At 48.5% G+C, this 20,791-nt stretch overlaps 1 protein-coding gene across 1 annotated transcript; it reads right to left on the bottom strand.

Annotated features, from left to right (window-relative positions):
• Window positions 1-18,133: 18,133 nt before the first annotated feature.
• LOC120669353 lies at window positions 18,134-20,153 on the bottom strand. The gene is made up of 2 exons (XM_039949123.1): window positions 19,963-20,153; window positions 18,134-18,479 (listed from the first exon to the last, which is right to left on the bottom strand). Exons 1-2 carry the CDS (start codon window positions 20,151-20,153, stop codon window positions 18,134-18,136), a joined length of 537 nt encoding a protein of 178 aa, XP_039805057.1.
• Window positions 20,154-20,791: the final 638 nt, after the last annotated feature.

Below are 20,791 nucleotides of genomic sequence, written 5' to 3'. Positions count from 1 at the left end.
CCGCGTTCGACCTTTGCGAGCAGCTTCCGCTCGCGGTCCTTGATCCGGAGCACGCCGCCGTCGATCAGCACCTGGCAGCCTTGCTCGTCGAGCTAGCCAATGCTGACGATGTTGCTTTGGAGCTTGGGGATGTAGTACACATCCGTCAGTGCCTTGTGCTCGCCATTCTTGCACTGGAACACGACACGACCATGCCACACCCCTAGTTGTCAACGCCGGAGTTGTTCCCGAACTTCACGGTGCCGATGACTCTGGTTGTCAAGGCCGCGTGGTTTCTGGTCATGTGGTTGCTCGCACTGGTGTCAAGGTACCACTGCCCCTCTGCCTCCTCCTCTGCTCGCCCGAGGTTGACCCGTGCGCGCGGCTCGCCGAGCACAACGCGCCCGCCGCGGTCCTCTGCCTCGGTGTTGATGGCGCAGACCTGCGCCATGAGCAGCGCAGGCTCTTCATCATCATCCTGGGCGAGGTGCGCCTGCTCCTGGCGCCGCGGCTCCTTGCAGTCGCGGGCCCAGTGCCCGATCTTGCTGCAATTTTGGCAACCATCCTTGTCGGCGGCACGATCTCCGTCGTCCTTGCCGGTGCCCTCCACCTTCCGCCGTGGCTTGCCGCGCCGCCTACCACACACGCCACCTCTGCCGCCGCTGCGCGAAACAGAGGAGCCCTCCCCTGCTTCCTCTCGCACAGGCGCGCTGCCCACTGCTCCTCCGTGAGTAGTAGCTGGCCACCGGTGGTCGTGTGGGTGGGGGCCTCTGCGCAGTCCTGGACCGCCTTGAGCCGCCCGGTGACTTCCTCGATCGAGAGCGTGCTCATGTCGAGCAGCGTCTCGATCGAGAGCGTGCTCATGTCGAGCAGCGTCTCGATCGAGAGCGCAATCTACGCGAATTGCGGTGGCACGACGCGGAGATAATTCGCCACCGCTTCCTCTTTGCCGATGTCGACGCCGACCTGCGCTAGCTGGCTCACCAGAGATGTGAGCCGCAGCGCGAAGTCCTCGATGGCCTCGCCATCGTGGAACGCGATAGCCTCGTACTCCCGCCGGAGCTGCTGCACCTTCGCCTTGCGCACACGGTCGCCGCCGAGCCGCATTGTCTCCAGGCTCTCCCACGCCTCCTTGGCGGAGTCCTTGGCGCCGAGCGGGACGACGTACTCGGTTGGCACCGACTTGAGAATGGCCTCCATGGCCGACTGGTCGTCTTCTTCGTCAGCAGTGCCCACGGTCACCGCCGCCCACAGGCGCCTCGCCTTGAGCATCACCTTCATCAGCACCACCCACTCGGCGTAGTTCGTGCGAGTGAGCATGGGGTACTGCGCGCCGCCGACGCCCCGCACCGTCTTCTTCACGACGTACGTCGTCTGGCGCCCACGGCCACGCTCCTGAGAATGCCCGTGCCCATTATCACGATCCAGGGAAGCCATGGCCACCAAGCTCGAACACTCAAGCTCTGAATACCACATGTTGGCACTCCCTCACACACACACAACACCATCTTGCTTGCAGGTGGAGGAAGAAGTTGAGAGGAAGAAGAATGACTCAGGAAGAGCACACGAAATGGAGCTGCTTAAGACTCTGAGCTGCAGCTGCTCTCCTCTTTATAGACACACCGGTCAAGATGAGAATTTACAAGGTAAGGTGCTATAGTGTTATGCAATCCCTACCACTACTAGCTACTGCAGCCATGCTGCCAACTGCACCTACTACTATTTGCTACAACCATCTGCCGCCCAAGTCAAGGACCAGGCATGGCACAACAGGAGCGGGAGCTCCTTCTACTGTACAAACATTGATGACAAGCAAGAGAAAGGGTAATTATCTAACAGTGAGCAAGCACATGCTTTGCTGATTGATGTTTAATCGGTTGCCTTTATTACTGAGAATTTGATGGTCTTAATTAAGATTTCGGCAGAGCACCCACCTGTCAGTATGACATTATTAAATATATCAGACCTTACCCAGGCCCACTACTATTCAGAATCTGATTGACCATGACCCAAGATGTAGGGCAACATAAAGCCTGTATTTTGAGTGAAAATCACCTAGTGAGTGGAAATATTTGAATTGCTGGAAAAAGGACATGCTTAGATGCTGTGAAAAAATCTATAAAACAATACACCTCACCTCCTTGTCATTATCTAAAAAACTCCTCCTCCTTGTCAGGTACAACTCACCATTTTTTAGCTATACATTTACCCCGACAATTAAGTCCCGGTAATGGCCCACCAGTTGGTGTAGCACCATTGCCACAATTGTGAGCTAAGGGCATGACCGTGGTCGCTGTAGTAATATAGCATATCTTGTGATGTTATAGATTGCTTTGCTGATGAGTTAACCAGAAGTAGTGGAGTTGGTGTTAGTTGTTAGTTAGCCATTGGATCATAGTGAATCAATGCTTAACGTGGGATCCAACTCTCTAGGAGTAGTCTAAATTCATTAAACAAAGTCTTCAAAAGTGCATATCAGCTATTAACTCAAGCAACCATATATGATAATCCAGTTGCGATGTTTTCCACTCTGATCAAACAACTCTTGGAACCATAATAGTAATAATTTTGATGTGCAGCATGGATTACATATTCAGTTTCAAGTTTATCTGCAAAGGAACTGTTTATCAATATGGGACAAAATACCAATCTGGTCAGGTTACATCCATCAACCGCAAATGGATGCACACAGCCTATGATAGGTGGAATCATAATATACATCTTTGCTCATGTCTCGTACTAAATTGAGGGACCGAAACCGGCAACCAGAGGGGGGTGAATGGGAGCCGATCAAAATTTCTCTCGAAATCGATCCGTCGGCCTATTTTCCGAAAATCACCACAAACCCTCAACCTAAGGTATGAGAATAGCTATGGACTAGCTATCTCACAGTAGCACATCCTAGAGAACTTCGCGGAAGCAAAAGAGCCAACTCGATGCGAACATATCCCCAAAAGATCTTTCTCAAAAGATTAACAGATCGAGAGAATTTAGAGGAAGATCAAAGAGGATTGGGTTTTCTCAAGAACTCACCAAATCCAATTCGGGTAAACTCGTGATTCCAGAGGGTTAAGCACTAGGCTAGATGGATAGGAATCATCACAACGAGTCCAGCAAACCACGAATCCATGGGGTTTTCTCCTCCAAACATAAAACACACCAAAATAGGAGAATTCATACCCAAAACGCAAGAGAGGAAAGGGGGGACGAATACTCAGCACACATAGATGATCTCAACAAGATTTCATTCATAAATTTCAGAGGAATTCACCTATACAAAGCTAGAGCCATCCGCCCGTCATCCTACCCACTAAATTTGAGAGATTAGCTAAACCCTAACTCTCTTTTGCGTTGGAGTCCTTGGCCCTAACCTAGAGCAGAGGAAGGGGAAAGGAAAAATGAAAAGGATTTGAAAAGACTCAAAAGACTCAACCAGCCACGGGCTGGTGGGGGTATATATACCCGCCGAGACCGGTCAGACCGGTTCCATGGATCGGTCAGACCGGTTGGTTAGACCGGTCAGACCGGTGCCAGGGACCGGTCAGACCGGTTGGTCTGCAGCATCCTCCTGTACACGATCTCATCTGACAGCTCAGGTTCTTTCTTCGAAACGAAGTCTTCTCCGCGATGCCGCCATGTTGATGAAGATCCGGTTCGCGGTTTTGGAGGGTCCGCGAAACCCGGGTAGGTGGCCGGTTTTGAGAAAACTGCCAAAACTCCTCGCGCGGGAAGATCCCCGCCTCCACGCCGTGGCCCTAGACGTCGTTCCCGCCTCGGCCTTCTGACGGCCCTAGACGCCGCCCGACGCCCGTCACCTCCTCGCCCGCAGCGAGGCCCTAGACGTCGTCGACGCCCGTCGCCTCCGTCAGTCCCGAGACCGATGCCCGTGCCTCCACGACTTGGCGTCTTCAACCGCCGTCCACCTCCTTGGTTTTGTGGCGCAAACCAAGAAACCCGCCTTCCGTCGCCGCTTGCGTCCTCGATCCAGGAGTGGACGCCACAGCTGCCGCCCGGCCCGAGCTCCTCCACGGCAACTCTCCGTCGACACTCGACGCCCGTGTACCTGCAATCCAAAGACCGAGCGCACGATCACACCGCACGGTTGACAATTCACTCATCACAAGCAGGATAGAGTACTCAACATTCCTCAATCTCCCCCTTGATGAGTGCATTGTCAACACATCACCTGAAAGCAGAGAAGTGATAAAAAGAGAAGCAAGAAAGTGAAGAACTCAAGCAAGTGACAAAAAATTCAGAGAGGCAAGAACAGTCACTTACTCAAGCACAGATAGATTCCCTAAGACAAGGGCAACGGCTCGACGCAATCGATCAAAAGCCAAAACATGACTCCTCAAAGATAGAGGTAACGCTCGACGCAGTCATGCTAGAAGTGGGAGGAAAACGAAGAAAACCAGGAGCCAGAAACAAAGCAGACACTCCCAAACCAAAGTTTTTCCCTCTCACAAGTGCAACTCTCCCAAAATGATGCACTCTCAAAGCCTAGTGCACAACAAGTTTTTCAAAAATCAAACAAGTCTCCCCCTTGTTCGATCACTTCTCCCAAATTCTCCCCCTTGTTGGCATATGCACACATCAAGTCTAAAAAGACCTAAAACTCCCCCTGAAGCTGAAACTCCCCCTGAATAGATGATATGCAATAAATGCAATGCAGGAGGTGTAAGTGAAAACATTCAGGGATACAATTATATGAACAACATCTAGTCACAAGCACGTGTGCATCCATAAACAAGACTTGCATCTAGCTCAATATGGTATATCAAATCAGTCTAGAGCTAGGCAAGTTTAGTTTAGGAGAAATAAAAGCATCACCCAAGATCTAGCACTAACAAGTAGGGAATGAAAAGCAGTGCTAAACATACTCATACAGGTGAGCCAAACCAGCCAAAAGCATGTTGCAAACAATCATTTTTCGATCAAATTTATATCAAGCAATTCTTAATGCCAGGGATTGAAAGCTTGTTATGCTTTACTTAGCAACGAGGCCAAGCCTATGTCAAAGACAATCAGAAGCTTAAGGCACTCGTTTCAGTCATGCACAGCCTTGCCCGGGTTCTCACAAGTGCAAAGTGAGCCGTTCCGAAAGCTCGATCAGTGCGACAAGCAATCCCACCTGGATCTTTTCAATCCATTTCAAGAACAATTCAAGCAATTTTGTCAAATTTATATCATTTCAAGTATAAATTGCTGAACGAAAGACTACACTAGCATGAATAAGATAGCAAAGCATATCAACACGCCCTAACATGCCAGTAGTCTAGACAGGGTGATCATGTTTTCAGATTTTCAAATCAAAATAGCTTAACTCAGATGATGTCATATACACAGTGGAGCAAGCTATACATGATCAAATTTATCAACTCACACTAGCAGGCACTAGAAGATCATAGCAATGTATATAAAAATGCTAGTGCAAGTGAGGCAATGCAAAATGCAAACCTAGAAAACGAAGAGAAGGACAAATAAAATCTACAAAGCTAACCAAAGAAAAGTCAGCGATCAAAAGGGGTAACAAACCCCAAGCTCCCCTCGCAAGCGAGCAAAGGTGTCCTGCTCAAGAGGTTTGGTTAGGATATCTGCAGTTTGCCTCTCTGAAGAGACATGGTTCAAGTCTATGTGGCCTCTCTCATGGTTATCTCGCAGGAAATGGAATCGGATATCAATGTGTTTGGTTCTGGAGTGTAGGACAGGATTCTTTGCAATGCTAATGGCTGACATATTGTCTACAAAGATGGGAACCCTACCGAAGCTCAAACCATAATCCTGCAAGGTTTGTTTCCAAAGTATCTGGGAGCAGCAACTAGCAGCGGCAACATACTTAGCTTCTGTGGAAGAAAGCGCTACGCTAGCCTGCTTGCGAGAGGACCAAGACACCAAAGATGTACCGAGAAATTGACAAGTGCCGAATGTCGACTTGCGATCCAACCGACACCCACCGAAATCGGCATCAGAAAAACCCACCAAAACCAGAGAAGAATCTATAGAATACCAAAGACCAAATTCAGGGGTGAATTTAAGATACCTGAAGATGCGTTTCACCACCTGCCTGTGGGAAGTGCACGGAGAAGCCTGGTACCGCCCACAAAGGCCGACCCCGAACTGAATGTCCGGCCGGGTCGCCGTCAGGTACAGGAGCGAGCTGATCATGCTCTTGTACTCCTTCTGGTCCACCGCCTCGCCGTCCAAGTCCTCATCAAGCGCTGTCGAAGTGCTGATCGGAGTCGGCTGAGGAGACAAGTCGATCATGTCGAATTTCCGCAGCAAGTCCCTGGTGTACTTGGCTTGATGAATGAACGTGCCCTGGGAAGTTTGCTTGATCTGCAGCCCGAGGAAGAACTGCAGCTCACCCATCATGCTCATCTCGAACTCCCTGGACATCTGCTCAGAAAACTTGGAGACAAGAGCGTGAGAAGAGCCACCAAAGATAATATCATCCACGTATATCTGAACTAATAGAGAATCAGTGCCAGACCGCATGAGGAACTAAGTTTAATCCACACATCCCATTTTAAAATCCTGAGCCAGCAAAAAAGCTTTTAGTCTATCATACCAAGCTCTAGGCACCTGTTTAAAACCGTAAAGGGCTTTCTGAAGTTTATAAACACGGTTTGGAAACTTGGGATTTTCGAAACCAGGGGGTTGCTTCACATAAACCTCTTCTTCGATAAAACCATTCAAGAAGGCAGATTTAACGTCCATTTGGAAAACTTTAAAACCCTTGGAAGCAGCAAATGCAAGAAAGATTCGAATAGCTTCCAAACGAGCAACAAGGGCAAAAGTTTCCTCAAAATCAATACCCTCTTTCTGGCAAAACCCCTGGGCAACAAGTTGAGCTTTGTTTCGAACAACCAACCCATCCTCTCCCTGCTTGTTTTTGAAAACCCACTTCGTTCCGATGGGATTACAAGCAGGTGGAGGCTCGGCTAAAACCCAAACTTGGTTTCTTTCAAAATTTTCAAGTTCCTCATGCATGGCATTGACCCAATTAGAGTCAGAAAGAGCGTGTCCAATATCCTTGGGCTCAAAAGAGGCAACAAACGCTGAATGAGCAAAGCCAGCGATACTTGTTACCTTGGACCTGGTGACTCGCTCGTTGAGATCACCTAGCATCTATTGAGGTGGATGACGACGCTGAATGTGTTGAGGTGCTTCTCGTGTCGAAGTCGCCTCCTCCTCAACCAAAGCTAGTGTCTCCTCAGGTGCAGCTAGTGAAGCCTGAGTTATCTCCTCAATCGGCCCCCGTGAAGTAGACATAGTCAGATCGGGGCCGTCATCATCGTCCGAGCTCGTGGCGGAGGCAACTGGGTCCACAGCATGCGTGGTAGCCTCAGTCTCACCCTTTGCAGCTTCTTCCTCCTCATCTTCAAAGATGGAGGTGCCGAGCTCATCATCTCCTACAACTTCAAAGACAGAAGAATTGCACGGTGCAGTCTCGTCGAAAGTGACCTCACAAGTCTCTCTGACGAAGTTAGTATCAATAATCAGCACACGGTAAGCTCTGGAGTAAGAAGCATAACCGAGAAAAATGCCGTCAGACGAGCGAGACTCAAACTTATCAAGATTTCCATCTTTCAGCACAAAGCACCGGCAACCGAAAACTCTGAGATGGTCAACACGGGGCTGGCGTCCAAACCGCAACTCATAAGAAGTCCTGTGCATGAAAGCACGCAAGAAAATACTGTTGAACACGTAACAAACGGTGTTAACTGCCTCAGCCCAGTATTTGCGAGGAGTCCTATGCTCATCGAGCATTGTCCTCGCCATCTCAACCAGCGTCCGATTCTTTCGCTCTACAACTCCATTCTGCTGTGGAGTGTAGGGAGAAGAATACTGGTGTTCAAGCCCTTGATCACTGCAAAAGGCGTCAAAATGAGCATTTTTGAATTCTGTGTCATTATCACTGCGAATCGCTCGCATGGCCTGGGGTAGCTCATTTTTCAACCTCAAGATCAAGTCTTGAACAAACTCGAAAGCCTCATCCTTGGTTCTCATGAAAAAGACCCAAGAATAGCGAGAAAAATCGTCCACAATTACAAGAACGTACCACTTCCCACCAACAGACATCACCCTAGATGGACCAACTGTGTCCATGTGTAGCAACTCTCCATGGTGAGCGGTCATCACCTTATTAACAGGTGGATGTGAAGTAGCAATCATCTTCCCATGGCGACACGGATGGCAAACAAAGTCATTTTCAAACTTCAATTTGGGCAATCCTCGGATCAGGCCAAGTGAGCTAAGTCTCGACAACAAATCGAAGCTCAAATGTCCAAGTCTCCTATGCCACTTCCACAAATCAGAAGAAGGACCAGCCAACAAGCAACGAGAAGGACCAAGAGGGGTGCCAGAGAAGTCAACCAAGAAAACCCGATCGCGAGGTGTAATCCGGCAAACAAAATCTCCTCTGGAATCCAAAACGCGCGAACAACCCTCCTTGAATCGAACCTCAAACCCCTCATCAAGAAGTTGCGAAACAGAAAGCAAATTGAACCCAAGGTTCGAAACCAAAGCAACCTCTCTCAGGGTAAAGCGATCAGAAACTCGAACAGCACCAAGTCCACGTACCTTTCCTTTTCCATTATCCCCGGACACAATGTACTCCTTTGAGCGCATCGGGGTGAGGCTGGAGAACCATTTGTCATTTCCGGTCATGTGGCGCGAACAACCAGAGTCCATGATCCACCTGTTCTCCAAGCCTCCGACCTGCACATTAGTAGTGAGACAAAGGGTGAGCAAATGTCTCAACACTGGGGTTAGCAAAGTGAGAAGCAAACCAGTGTCGAACCTACCGCGTGACTGACGACCACCACCGCGAGGAAAGCGTGGAGCATTGAAACCTCCTCCAAGTCCTCGGTCCCGTGGTCCATAGCCGTACTGAAAATGACCAGGATCACGACTGGCAAAGCGACCACCCGCTCGAGCACGGTAACCACCGTCTCCCTGACCTCCACCTACACGGCGCGCCCTAGCATCTTGCCTACCACCACGCCGAGAAGGACCATGCACCCGAGCAGAGTACATGTCCGTGTTCCGTCTCTCCTGCTCTCGCCTCACAGCCCGCTTCCTCCTGAAGCAAAACTCCTCCAGGTGACCTTCCCTGTCACAGAACTCACAGTGGTACCTCACCTCACGCTTGGGAGGTGGAGGCCTAGCCTATGGACGGGGAGGAGTAGCCCCCTTCTTCTGGGCAACCTGGGCTGCGGCAGCAGGGAGCGTGTCGAGGGGATTCCTCAGCTCATTGGGCTTTGGAACCCAAACTTGCTTCTGCGGAGGTGCTTTTGGTGGTTCTTTAAGCACACCATCCGCGGGGTCAACAAGCGAAGGCTGCGAGCTCGTGCTAGCAGTGTTTCCAGCAGCCTTGCCAATCTTACCATACAACCTGTCAAAGTCTGACTTCGTGTATGTGTAACCGACCCCAAGCCCATCACCACGCTTGAACTGCTTAATCATCATGCCCAACTGCGGCTCACTGCTAGAAACCCAACTCAGAATCGCCCTAAGATAGGTATTCTCATTCTCCAAGTTGGCTTTCTCTACCGCAAGACTATCCAGATCAGCAATCAATTCAGGGCAAACAAAGCAGTCAATAGGTGGGCTAGACTCTACGACCTTAGTCTTCCAAAAAGACTTGATCAAAGCGTTCTTCTCATCTAGCTCTGACCTAAGCGTGGGACAAAGCTTACAAGCACCAAGCAAAACTGGCCTAGACTTCATCTCCTCTAGCTCGCACACAACAGTAGCAAACTTGGACTTCAACGAAGCTAGATCGGACTTAAAGATAGGACATTCATCGCATTCAAGCACATCGCTAACAATTGGAGCGTCCTTAACCAGTTCTAGTTCATGCTTGGCCTTAGCGAGCTCATGAGACATGTTTGAAAGCGAAGTCTTAGCAACATCTAAGTTCGCGACGTTCTCATCATGCTTGGCACGGAGAGCAACAAGATCGTTCATGTGAGATATGCAGCCAGCGCACTCATCCTCACTAGATTTCTCCCTAGCACAAGCCAGCTCAGCCCTAAGCTTTCTACGCTCTCTAGCTGCTTCCTTAAGCAGCCTTTTCTGGTTGTCGAGAGCGGCGTACAACTCCCTAACCTCTGTATCTAGCAAGTCGATCGTGGAGTTTACCTCTGAATCACTCTCGGATCCAGGAGAAGAGTCGGCGTGCGTCGGTGTAGCTTGTCCACCTGAAGACGCACGAGCACCATCGGCTTCACCCGCCATGGTGCAGAAGCCCTTGCGCCGATGGGCCGCCAAGCAAAGGCCGATGAAGCCGGTGGCTTCCTTGTCCCGCTTCTTCTTCTTCTTGTTGTCGTCGTCGGAGGTCGGTGAAGAAGAGCGGTCGGTGTCGGAGCTCTTGTCGACTAGAAGCGCTTCTTGAGCGACTCCTTGTCGAAGCGTCCTCCCCGGTCACGACTGCGGTGCTTGTGGCACCGACGCTCCTTGTTGGAGCCTCCCTCGTCGCGGTCGTGGTGGCAGTAGTAGTCGAAGTGGTTGTTCTGGCCACCGCCGGACTTCTTGGGGCAATCGGCGATGAATTGGTTCAAATCACCGCAATTGCAGCACCCGAGGTTCTTCTTCCTCTGCCTGTTGTGGTAGACGCGCTGGAACTTGCTGATGAGGAGGCACAAGTCATCGTCGCCCAGCGTCTCCAGCTGCTCATCTGTAACAGAAGGCAAAGAGGCAAGAGAAAAGCCAAGAGCAGAAATAGCGTTAGAGCTCGATCCACCTGGGCCAGTCACAAGAGCGACGCTCTTGGAAAGAGGGGCACCATTGAGCTTGGCTCATGTCTGGTTATCCACCTCTGTGGCCTTGAGCTTGCTAAAAGCTCGTTCACAGTCAGAGTCTCATAGCCAGCAGACTCAATGATTGTATTCACCTTGAGATCCCACACAGAGAGGTCAAGTGCATAGAGCAACTTGAGGGCCTTTTCGTGCTCTGTGTACTCAAGGGCATCAGCAGATCTGTTCGCATTGACTTTGTTCACAATCGATTGAAAGGTCCTGTGTGAAGTTCTCGTATTCACGCCGGTGAGTCTCCAACAGTCTGGCCTTGACCTGAGGTGTGCCCTCGTGGTAGTTCTCAAGGCACGTCCAAATCTTGTGGGCTTCCTGAAAACCCTGGACGCGTGAGAACTCCGCACGAGAAACGCCAGCGAACAGGGCATTGACAGCCCTGGCGTTAGCCTCCTGCTCAGTCACTTGAAGAGGAGTGACCCGAGCGGCAAGCACCACGTAAGCCTGATTCTTGGTAATATCCCAGACCTCGGCTCCCATGCCCTGCAAGAAGGCTCTCAAGCGAACCTTCCAGTAGGCATAGTCCTCGCCAGAAAACACCGGGATCTTCCCAAGACTCGCCATGGTCGCCAAGTGATTTTCAAACCGGTTAAGGTACTGAAAACCTCAACCAAGCTCTGATACCAATTGAGGGACCGAAACCGGCGACCAGAGGGGGGTGATTGGGAGCCGATCAAAATTTCTCTCGAAATCGATCTGTCGGCCTATTTCCCGAAAATCACCACAAACCCTCAACCTAAGGTATGAGAATAGCTATGGACTAGCTATCTCACACCAGCACACCCTAGAGAACTTCGCGAAAGCAAAAGAGCCAACTCGATGCGAATCGCAGAACACAGCAGAGGGGACCGGTCAGACCGCCCACTGAGACCGGTCAGACCGGTCGGACTGGAGCAGACGTCCCAGACCGGTCAGACCGGTCGCTCCCAGACAGCCCGCAACCAAAGCTCCAAATGGCAAATCGGCGAAAAGGCAAAAGAGCATTGGGGTTTTCCCAGACAGCAAAAGAGCAAACGAAGTCTAAATCCAACGAAACTTGGAGGATAGCTTCACATCTACCCCGTGAACATATCCCCAAAAGATCTTTCTCAAAAGATTAACAGATCGAGAGAATTTAGAGGAAGATCAAAGAGGATTGGGGTTTTCTCAAGAACTCACCAAATCCAATTCGGGTAAACTCGTGATTCCAGAGGGTTTAGCACTAGGCTAGATGGATAGGAATCATCACAACGAGTCCAGCAAACCACGAATCCATGGGGTTTTCTCCTCCAAACATAAAACACACCAAAAGAGGAAAATTCAAACCCAAAACACAAGAGAGGAAAGGGAGGACGAATACTCAGCACACATAGATGATCTCAACAAGATTTCATTCATAAATTTCAGATGAATTCACCTATACAAAGCTAGAGCCATCCGCCCATCATCCTACCCACTAAATTTGAGAAATTAGCTAAACCCTGACTCTCTTTTGCGTTGGAGTCCTTGGCCCTAACCTAGAACAGAGGAAGGGGAAAGGAAAAATGAAAAGGATTTGAAAAGACTCAAAAGACTCAACCAGCCACGGGCTGGTGGGGGTATATATATCCGCCGAGACCAGTCAGACCGGTTCCATGGACCGGTCAGACCGGTTGGTTAGACCGGTCAGACCGGTGCCAGGGACCGGTCAGACCGGTTGGTCTGCAGCATCCCCTGTACACGATCTCATCTGACGGCTCAGGTTCTTTCTTCGAAACGAAGTCTTCTCCGTGATGCCGCCATGTTGATGAAGATCCAGTTCGCGGTTTTGGAGGGTCCGCGAAACCCGGGTAGGTGGCCGGTTTTGAGAAAACCGCCAAAACTCCTCGCGCGGGAAGATTCCCGCCTCCACGCCGTGGCCCTAGACGCCGTTCCCGCCTCGGCCTTCTGACGGCCCTAGACGCCGCCCGACGCCCGTCACCTCCTCGCCCGCAGCGAGGCCCTAGACGCCGTCGACGCCCGTCGCCTCCGTCAGTCCCGAGACCGACGCCCGTGCCTCCACGACTTGGCGTCTTCAACCGCCGTCCACCTCCTTGGTTTTGTGGCGCAAACCAAGAAACCCGCCTTCCGTCGCCGCTTACGTCCTCGATCCAGGAGTGGACGCCACAGCTGCCGCCCGGCCCGAGCTCCTCCACGGCAACTCTCCGTCGACACTCGACGCCCGTGTACCTGCAATCCAAAGAATAAGCGCACGATCACACCGCACGGTTGACAATTCACTCATCACAAGTAGGATAGAGTACTCAACATTCCTCATAAATCTTCAACGAAATCTGTGACGGACTGACAGCTACAGCTCATTAAGAAAAAAAAAGGCCCAGTAGAAAAACTGACTGAATGAAGAAATGACGGACGCCGCATAACGCTAACTTATCCAAGGGTGGGAAATATGTATTGAGTATTGAGGGATGGATCAGGAGCTGGTCACAAAGTGACAAATCCATGGGAAATGAATGAAAAGCAGTTCCTTTATTTACAGTGAAAAATGGATCCGGTATCATGTCTGGTGTCAACTGTGTAGATTGATTGATAAAGTCTTAACTCTTTGTACGTGTTAATTGTGTCACCTGAGGTCTAAACATAACTAAATTTGTTTAGTTGAATCACAGACCAACCAAGGTAAAGTTATTAAACCTTAGCAAAAAAAAAAATTGCTTTCAGTGCCAACCGTCAGCTTCTGGCTTTTGGAGGAACAAGTTACCTGTTCCTTTTTAAAAAAAGGATGGTAGGAAGAAAAGCGAATGCAACACCAGCTGGAACACAAAGATGGTAAAAACGCCACTCAATAGCCCAAAATTGCAGAAGCGTAAACACCTACCTTGCTTTTTGAATGTGCTGTGACTGACCAAAGCATGACATTGTTCATGGATCTACTGGGCCAGACTGGGTTTGCATGGCAACATCTGCGCTTTGTTATCACCTAGCCACGGCAACTCGATTTTAGTTTTGAACCATCAAACTGTTTTGGGACACGTATTCTTTTCACCAAAAAAAAATGATCATTAGTTAACTAGTTCTTCCGAAACCGATTGTGTCCACTGTTTATCTTCAAGCTCATCTATTAACTGGCCCTGGACACTGGTTACCAACTTACCATTCATCAAACAAGGCTTTGAGGCCGGTTTTGCTTCCACTGGACTCGTAAGAAATAGTTTTCCAAAAAGTCTGCATCTTCCGCATGGGAGTTATCGGCTTCTATTGAGTGTAATCCAACAAGGTTCTGAGGCTGGTTTTGCCTCCACTAGACTGGGCATGTAAATAGATTTTTCCAGAAAGTATGCATTTAGTCTCTGTGTGGGAGTTATGGGCTTCTATTGAGTCTCACTATCCTTAATTTTTCCTCATCTAGAAATGTAACTCGGCCTCTTCTTTTCAACTGCAGCAACTACTCCCTCCTGTAAAGAAAAAAAACTAAAACTTTGGTCTGTACATGCTCGTAGCAAGCAACGAAGCACAACCTGTACGCAGCATGTAAAGTAATCTTTTGTTGACCTTATCAGATGCTTAAAATCATCTGAATTTGATGTCTAAAAGTCACTGTGTTTCTTGCAGGACCTAAGTAGGAACAGACTGAGCCAGACCAAAGTCTGGTCTTCCTTTCTCTTGGCATGATGTATTTCGTTGCCATGATGAATTAGATGTCTAAGAGTCACTGTGTTCCAATTTCTTCCTTTCTCTTCCAAATTAGCCTTGGTAAAAAACTCACAAGCTTGAAAATCAAGAAGGGTAATCCCTAAATTGAGGGGCAGCTTGATCTGCCGATCATAACCATACATCACAACATTATCCCCTGCCTCCAAGTCTAAACAGCTAACAATTTGATTGCTAGAGTATATTACAAGAAAATGCAAGTTTCCTACATATGTTGGCTTTTTAAAAACAAAAACAGTTTTGTGTATGTGTTAAAAAAAACAGTTTTGCGTAAAAAAACGGCAAGAAAATACCCCTCATTTCTTATCTTTTAAAAAGCAAATGATTTCTTGAACATTATTCATTGCTCTGTTGTCACATTTATAGCACCAAGATTAGCATCTTTATCAACCATTTGTATGCACGTAAACATGTGGATGAACATATCAGACAACTATATTGGTTTTGACACAAAGATGAAAGAGTTTTCAATTTCATACATACAAATCTTAAGTTCTAGCAAAATCTGTTTGCTAACAAATATGTTTGGGTTTATTCATGCTGGAAGGAATGTTGCAGTTCAACGACTAAACGAAACATTTTTATGTCCAGGTTTACAGAAAAAGAAATTCACAAGATGTACTGGACCCAGTACAAAGCTAAGTCAGCAGGCTATCAATCTTCTCACAACTTCCTTTCAAATATATGAGAAACAACTTAATCAGACACAAGCTAAAAGAAGCCAATGTCATTCAAAGTTGCAAACTTTCATATAAAATCAACTTGCTGCTAGGTTGCAATAGAACACAGACAATGAAATATAGGTAGTTTGCGATAAAAAAAAAGACCACTAGAAGCTTAGTCTGTAAGGATGGAACACCATGCACATGAATCATGCAAAATGAAAAACAAATTACATAAAGATCGATAAAACACAATGCTGCAAACTTACAACTGAACCAGACAAGAGAATATATTTTGTTTGGGATAAAAGGGATCACCGAGTGTTAATACCATAAAATCCCAGCTATGAAAAGTAACAGCTTGCTTGTAGCTACAAAGAAACTACTTACATGGACCATGTAACGAAGTATGTTTAGAGTAATAGACTCACTAAGAGCTAGTGCATTACAGTTTAACCTATGGCAAACAAATTTCTATTTGATGTTTGCCAAACAAGCAACCAAGAATTCACTTGAGAGCTAAGTATCTAGAGTACCTCAAAATGAAACATCATCATCGTGACATCTGCATGATGACATATCATAGGGGTCATCCATATCCAAATCATGAATGTGTTTCTTGTGCATGAAATAATGCATTCCTGTATCAGAATGAAAATCAACTCTGACATTCTGAGAAGCTTTGTTCTTCAGCTGAAGCTTTGTATGTTGTCTGGTGATCCATTCGCGGCACATTCCTTACGATCGACAACAAGGTTTATAGATTCCAGCACTCTAGCATTCAATACAAAGAACTTGACGAAGCGGGCATGTAACGCCTCCTGATAGTATGCAACTTTCAACGTCTTGAGATGTAGATCAAGGCATTCAAATGGAACACAGCATTCCACACTTTCTGAATTCCCATGTGGACATCTCTGAAAAGAAAACCAGAGGGTGAAAACCAAAATGTCAACTGAGTTTTTCCACATGAGTTTTGCTTGCTGGCATGGTAAGTAAGTGAAAGTGATCGGGTGCTCTACCCTAAGAGGGGGAGGGGGTGAATTAGGGTCTAATAAAAACTTAGACCTATGGCTCCAACTAGTTTGCACAAAACTTAAACTAAAACACGCTATCTAGATGTGCAACTAGGTTGTTCTAGTGTGAAACCCCTATCCCAAAAGAGTTTAGCAACCTATAGACTTTCCTATCAAGAAATTACTCTATGAAAGTAAAGGCATACAAAATGCTAGTATGAAATGCGGAAGCTTAAAGAGCGGGATAGAGGATAGCAAACTCTTGACGCGGGTGTTTGTCCCGTGGTTCGGTTAGCCACAAAGGCACACCTACATCCACGTTGTTGTAGCACTCACTAAGAGTATTGCTACTCGGTCACCAAGTCTCTTCCGTGAACACAATCACAGTCACCTTGGCCCCGGGTTTCACTAAGGAGCTTCTCCACAAAGGATGGGGGTCTCCACGTCCCCCGCACAAAGATGTCGTCGCCGCTCCACACCAAGTCAGAGGGTCGATGACGTTGCCGGCGAGCTTCACGCTCCAAGGTGCCGGCACACCAAGCTCTTGGTTTGGTTCGCTAATGAACCACAGCACAAAGGCTTGAAGCCTTGCAATCTCACTCACTAAGAGCTAATCCTTTACACAACACTCTCAAAGTGTGCTAAGGGCTAAGGATATGATCTTGATGCTTTTGTATGGCTTGGAGATGTTCTTGGATGTGTGTGGGATGTCCAGCAACTCCAGCAAGCTTCAAATGGCCGGGGTGAGGCATATATATAGGCCACCAAGTCTCGTAGCCGTTGCTCCAACGGTCAGCAGAAAATATGCGTATCATCGGATGAACCGATGCCTCTGGCATGGGTAGCGTCGGTTCATCCGTTCACTCTAAGCACGAAGTAGCCGTTGAACTTCTGACTGCTGACACAGTGACCACCGGTTGAACCGATGCTTGCCCGTCGGTTAAACCGGTCACTCACAGCCTTCTTCTCTTCTGCTGACGTCAATGCACCGACGCAATACTCCGATGCACCGTTAGTTGAACCGGTGCTGAAGAAACTTCTCCTGGGCACTTGACATCGTCTCTAGTACACAGTACGCCCAATGCACCGATGCCCTTTCTTGGAGCGTCGGTTCAACCGGTGCCTATAGGCTGACTTGGCTTTGATTCCCTCCTGCACCGAACATCATAGCGGAACCCCCGTAGGGGCGGCCCTTCAGGCCTTACTACGCCTATCTTCTCTTTCTCTGTGTCATCACTTGAACCTAAAAGCCTGAGAATGGTCATCTTAATAATCATATTAGTCCAAGTGTTGTGTTGTCATTCGATCACCAAAATCACTCGAAATGGCATAAATGGTGCCATGTTCGTTTCAGTAAGATAAAAGGAGATGTCAGACAACAAATTTAACAAAGAAATTGTCACCATGTGTAGCTTCTCAACGCAAGGAAAGCATTTTAACATGCCAATAACATCATTCAGATTAGGGTGTGTAAGATCTAAAATCTTCACACCACGAATCGCATTAGACAGGCTGATAGGCACCATTTTCTGAAATAATCATGGAGAACAGAATGTAAGAGCAAGTGGCATCTAAAGACATGATAAAATGCTAAGGTGGTTGCAGCTACCTCTAAAACCAGCGTTTCAAACTCAAATCTGGGTATCCAAATATCAAGTCCACCTAATGTCTTTAGTTTGGGTGATTGAATAATCCGGACTGTAAATGGCGACGATATATAAGAACCTAGGTGAAGTCTTTCCAGAAGTGGGGCATCCGCAATAACGAGTTCATCCAGGCATTCATGCTTATGAAATCCTGAATCGCTTAACACGCACAGGCTCGGAAGAGTTGGTGAGCGGATCTGGAGGTGCCAATAGCCTGCGTTCATTAGCAGCGCCAAGCCCTTCAGGACAGGGCTTCTGGAAAGAACATCATGGAAGCAGGTCTCCGATATGCGGACTCGCTGGAGAGTAACCTGCTTAAGGTGCAGGAAACCGAGCGTAGAGGCGGTCTACTTGGGAAATTCAAGCATTCCAGTGTTGCAGGAGATGTTGAGGACGCGGAGCGTAGGCGAGAAATGGGGAACAGAGTTGGGAATAAGAGACCATCTATCCGAATTGTCGTAATGGGAAGCGAACATCTCGAACTCCTGGAGTTCTCCGAGCTGATGGGATTGAAGCATGGAGTCGACGATGCGAAAGCGATCGAACGGCCGGAGCCATCGGAGAGAGAAGCGCCGGAGAGGGCCCTGATGGTCACGGAGCAGCGCGTCAAGCACGGGGACCAGGTCCTTACCGGCCTCCTCCTCGGCATCCAGCTTGGCCTCAAGGTTCAGAGGAGCGGTGCGCCAGAGGGAGCTGTAACGAATATGGCACCATTTATGCCATTTCGAGTGATTTTGGTGATCAAATGACAACGCAATCAATGGGACTAATGGTTTTATCAAGAGAACATTTCTAGATCCCAGGGATAAAGTAAAAAGGCCATGCAAAGCAAAACACGAAGAAAGAACTCAAAGAAACGCTAAATTGGACGAGTTCTGCAGAAATCAGTAGCACCGGAAGAACCGATGCCTAAGCATTTTTGCATCTGATGGTTGTCGGAAGATCCGACGCCCTGGTGTTTGATGCAAGTCTGAGCGTCTCTGAAGCTCAAGTGAAAATCATGTGAGGCACCGGTTGAACCGACAGCATCACGACAGGCATCGGTGCATTGGGCATACTATGTTCCAGAGACGATGTCAAGCGCCCAGGAGAAGATCCTTCAGCACCAGTTGAACCGGTGATGCATCGGAGCAATGCATCGGTATAATGATGTCAGCATGAGAGAAAGAGGCCAACGGCTAGTTGAGTGCTGTGTGTGACCGGTGGAACCGACGCCATGTCATCAATTAAACTGGTGGGGTCGCAGACAGTGTGTCAGAAGCTCAACAGCTACTTCGGGTCTAAGAGTGATCGGATGAACCAACGCTACCCCAGGCAGAGGCATCAGTTCATCCGATGGTACGTAGATTTTTGCTGACTGTTGGAGCAACGGCTCCACGACTTGGAGACCTATATATATGGCATCCCCCGGCCATTTGAAGATTGCTGGAGTTGCAGGACTTCCCACACATACTCAAGAACACCACCAAGCCATACAAGAGCATAGTGATCATATCTTTAGCCCTTAGCACACTTTGAGAGTGTTGTGTAAAGGATTAGCTCTTTGTGAGTGAGATTGCAAGGCCTTGAGCCTTTGTGCTGTGTTTATTAAGTGAACCAAAAGAAGATTTCGGTGCGCCGGCACCTTGGAGCTTTGAAGGCTCGCCGGCACGTCATCGACCCTCCGACTTGGTGTGGAGCGGCGACGACAACTTTGTGCGGGGAACGTGAAGACCCCCATCCTTTGTGGAGAAGCTCCTTAGTGGAACCCGGGGCCAAAGTGACCATGATTGTGTTCACGGAAGAGACTTGGTGGCCGAGTAGCAATACTCTTAGTGAGTGCTACAACAACGTGGATGTAGGTGTGCCTTCGTGGCTAACCGAACCACGGGATAAACACCCGCGTCGAGAGTTTGCTTTCTTCTATCCCACTCTTTAATCTTCCGCATTTCATACTAGCAATTTGTGTACCTTTACTTTCATAGAGTAGTTTCTTGATAGGAAAGGCTATAGGTTGCTAAACTCTTTTGGGATAGGGGTTTCACACTAGAACAACCATAGTTGCACATCTAGATAGCATGTTTTAGTTTAATATTGTGCAAATAGTTGGAGCCATAGGTCTAAGTTTCTAGTTTACCTAATTCACCCCTCCCCCTCTTTGGCTAGAGCGCACCACCGGTCCTTTCAGGGGCACCACCGGCTAGAGAGGATCAGGGTGTGGACGGCGAACGCGGTGGGGAGGCGCGTGATGATTTCGCCGAGTAGGGCGTCCGGCAGGCCGCTAACCAGATCGGGGCCGCTGCCTTCGCTTCCACCGGGCGGCATCTCCTGGAGGCGGCGGGACTCGTCATCCAGAATCCTCCTCTTCGCCCTCGTGACCACCACCATGCCAGAAATGTGTGTCCTGGTTGCGGCAACCCCGCTCTCTGGTTGGAAAAAGAGGATCAGAAAACGGAGACCCGAATTTCAGAGATTTCAAGATCGGGGGCCAAACCTATGAACAAGTCCCGCGTAGCTGTTCTTGCCCGTCGGCCACCTCCTTCAGAGCCCGAGGCTTGGAGTTCTGGGGCAAAGGGTCGGTGGCTTGGAGGGGAAGGAAGAACAGCAGAGGTAGAAGAAGCAGTGGTAACTGATCTGAATGCTCGTTTCAGTATTCTTCATGCCTGCAACAGCTCAAGCCTAATCTGGGCCCAAAAAAACCTATTATGAGCCCATTACTCTCACAGCCCACATGTCCATCTCCTTTCGTCGTGGTTTTTTAATTTTATATATTTTTTAAGGAAAAAGTCCCCTTGTCCCCCTTCGACTACGGTTCTAGTTCGAGGAACCCCCTGAACAGCAAAAACCGAACACCTAGGACTCCTAAACTCTTCAAACTGGACACCCAACCCTCCTGGTTCATCTAAAGGTGGTTTTACATTGACGTGACGCTGACGTGTCGGTGGTTTTGCTGATGTGGCATCTTGATGTGCCGTTGATGTGGCAAATCATTTCAAGAAATAAAAGAAAAAGAAAAGAACAATGGT

The sequence above is a fragment of the Panicum virgatum genome, chromosome 4N (assembly GCF_016808335.1).
Source record: "Panicum virgatum strain AP13 chromosome 4N, P.virgatum_v5, whole genome shotgun sequence".
In the NCBI taxonomy this organism is placed as follows: Eukaryota; Viridiplantae; Streptophyta; class Magnoliopsida; order Poales; family Poaceae; genus Panicum; species Panicum virgatum.
The sequence above is the reverse complement of the archived record's forward strand: the minus strand, read 5'-3'. Positions and strand labels throughout refer to the sequence as shown.

What these genes read in the sequence shown, in the direction of transcription:
- LOC120669353 (XM_039949123.1), bottom strand. Translation starts at nt 20,153, where the DNA reads ATGGTGGTGGTCACGAGGGCGAAGAGGAGGATTCTGGATGACGAGTCC. An exon ending in ACCCTGATCCTCTCTAGCCG is followed by an intron (nt 18,480 to 19,962) that starts GTGGTGCCCCTG and finishes TATTCGTTACAG; the next exon opens with CTCCCTCTGGCGCACCGCTC.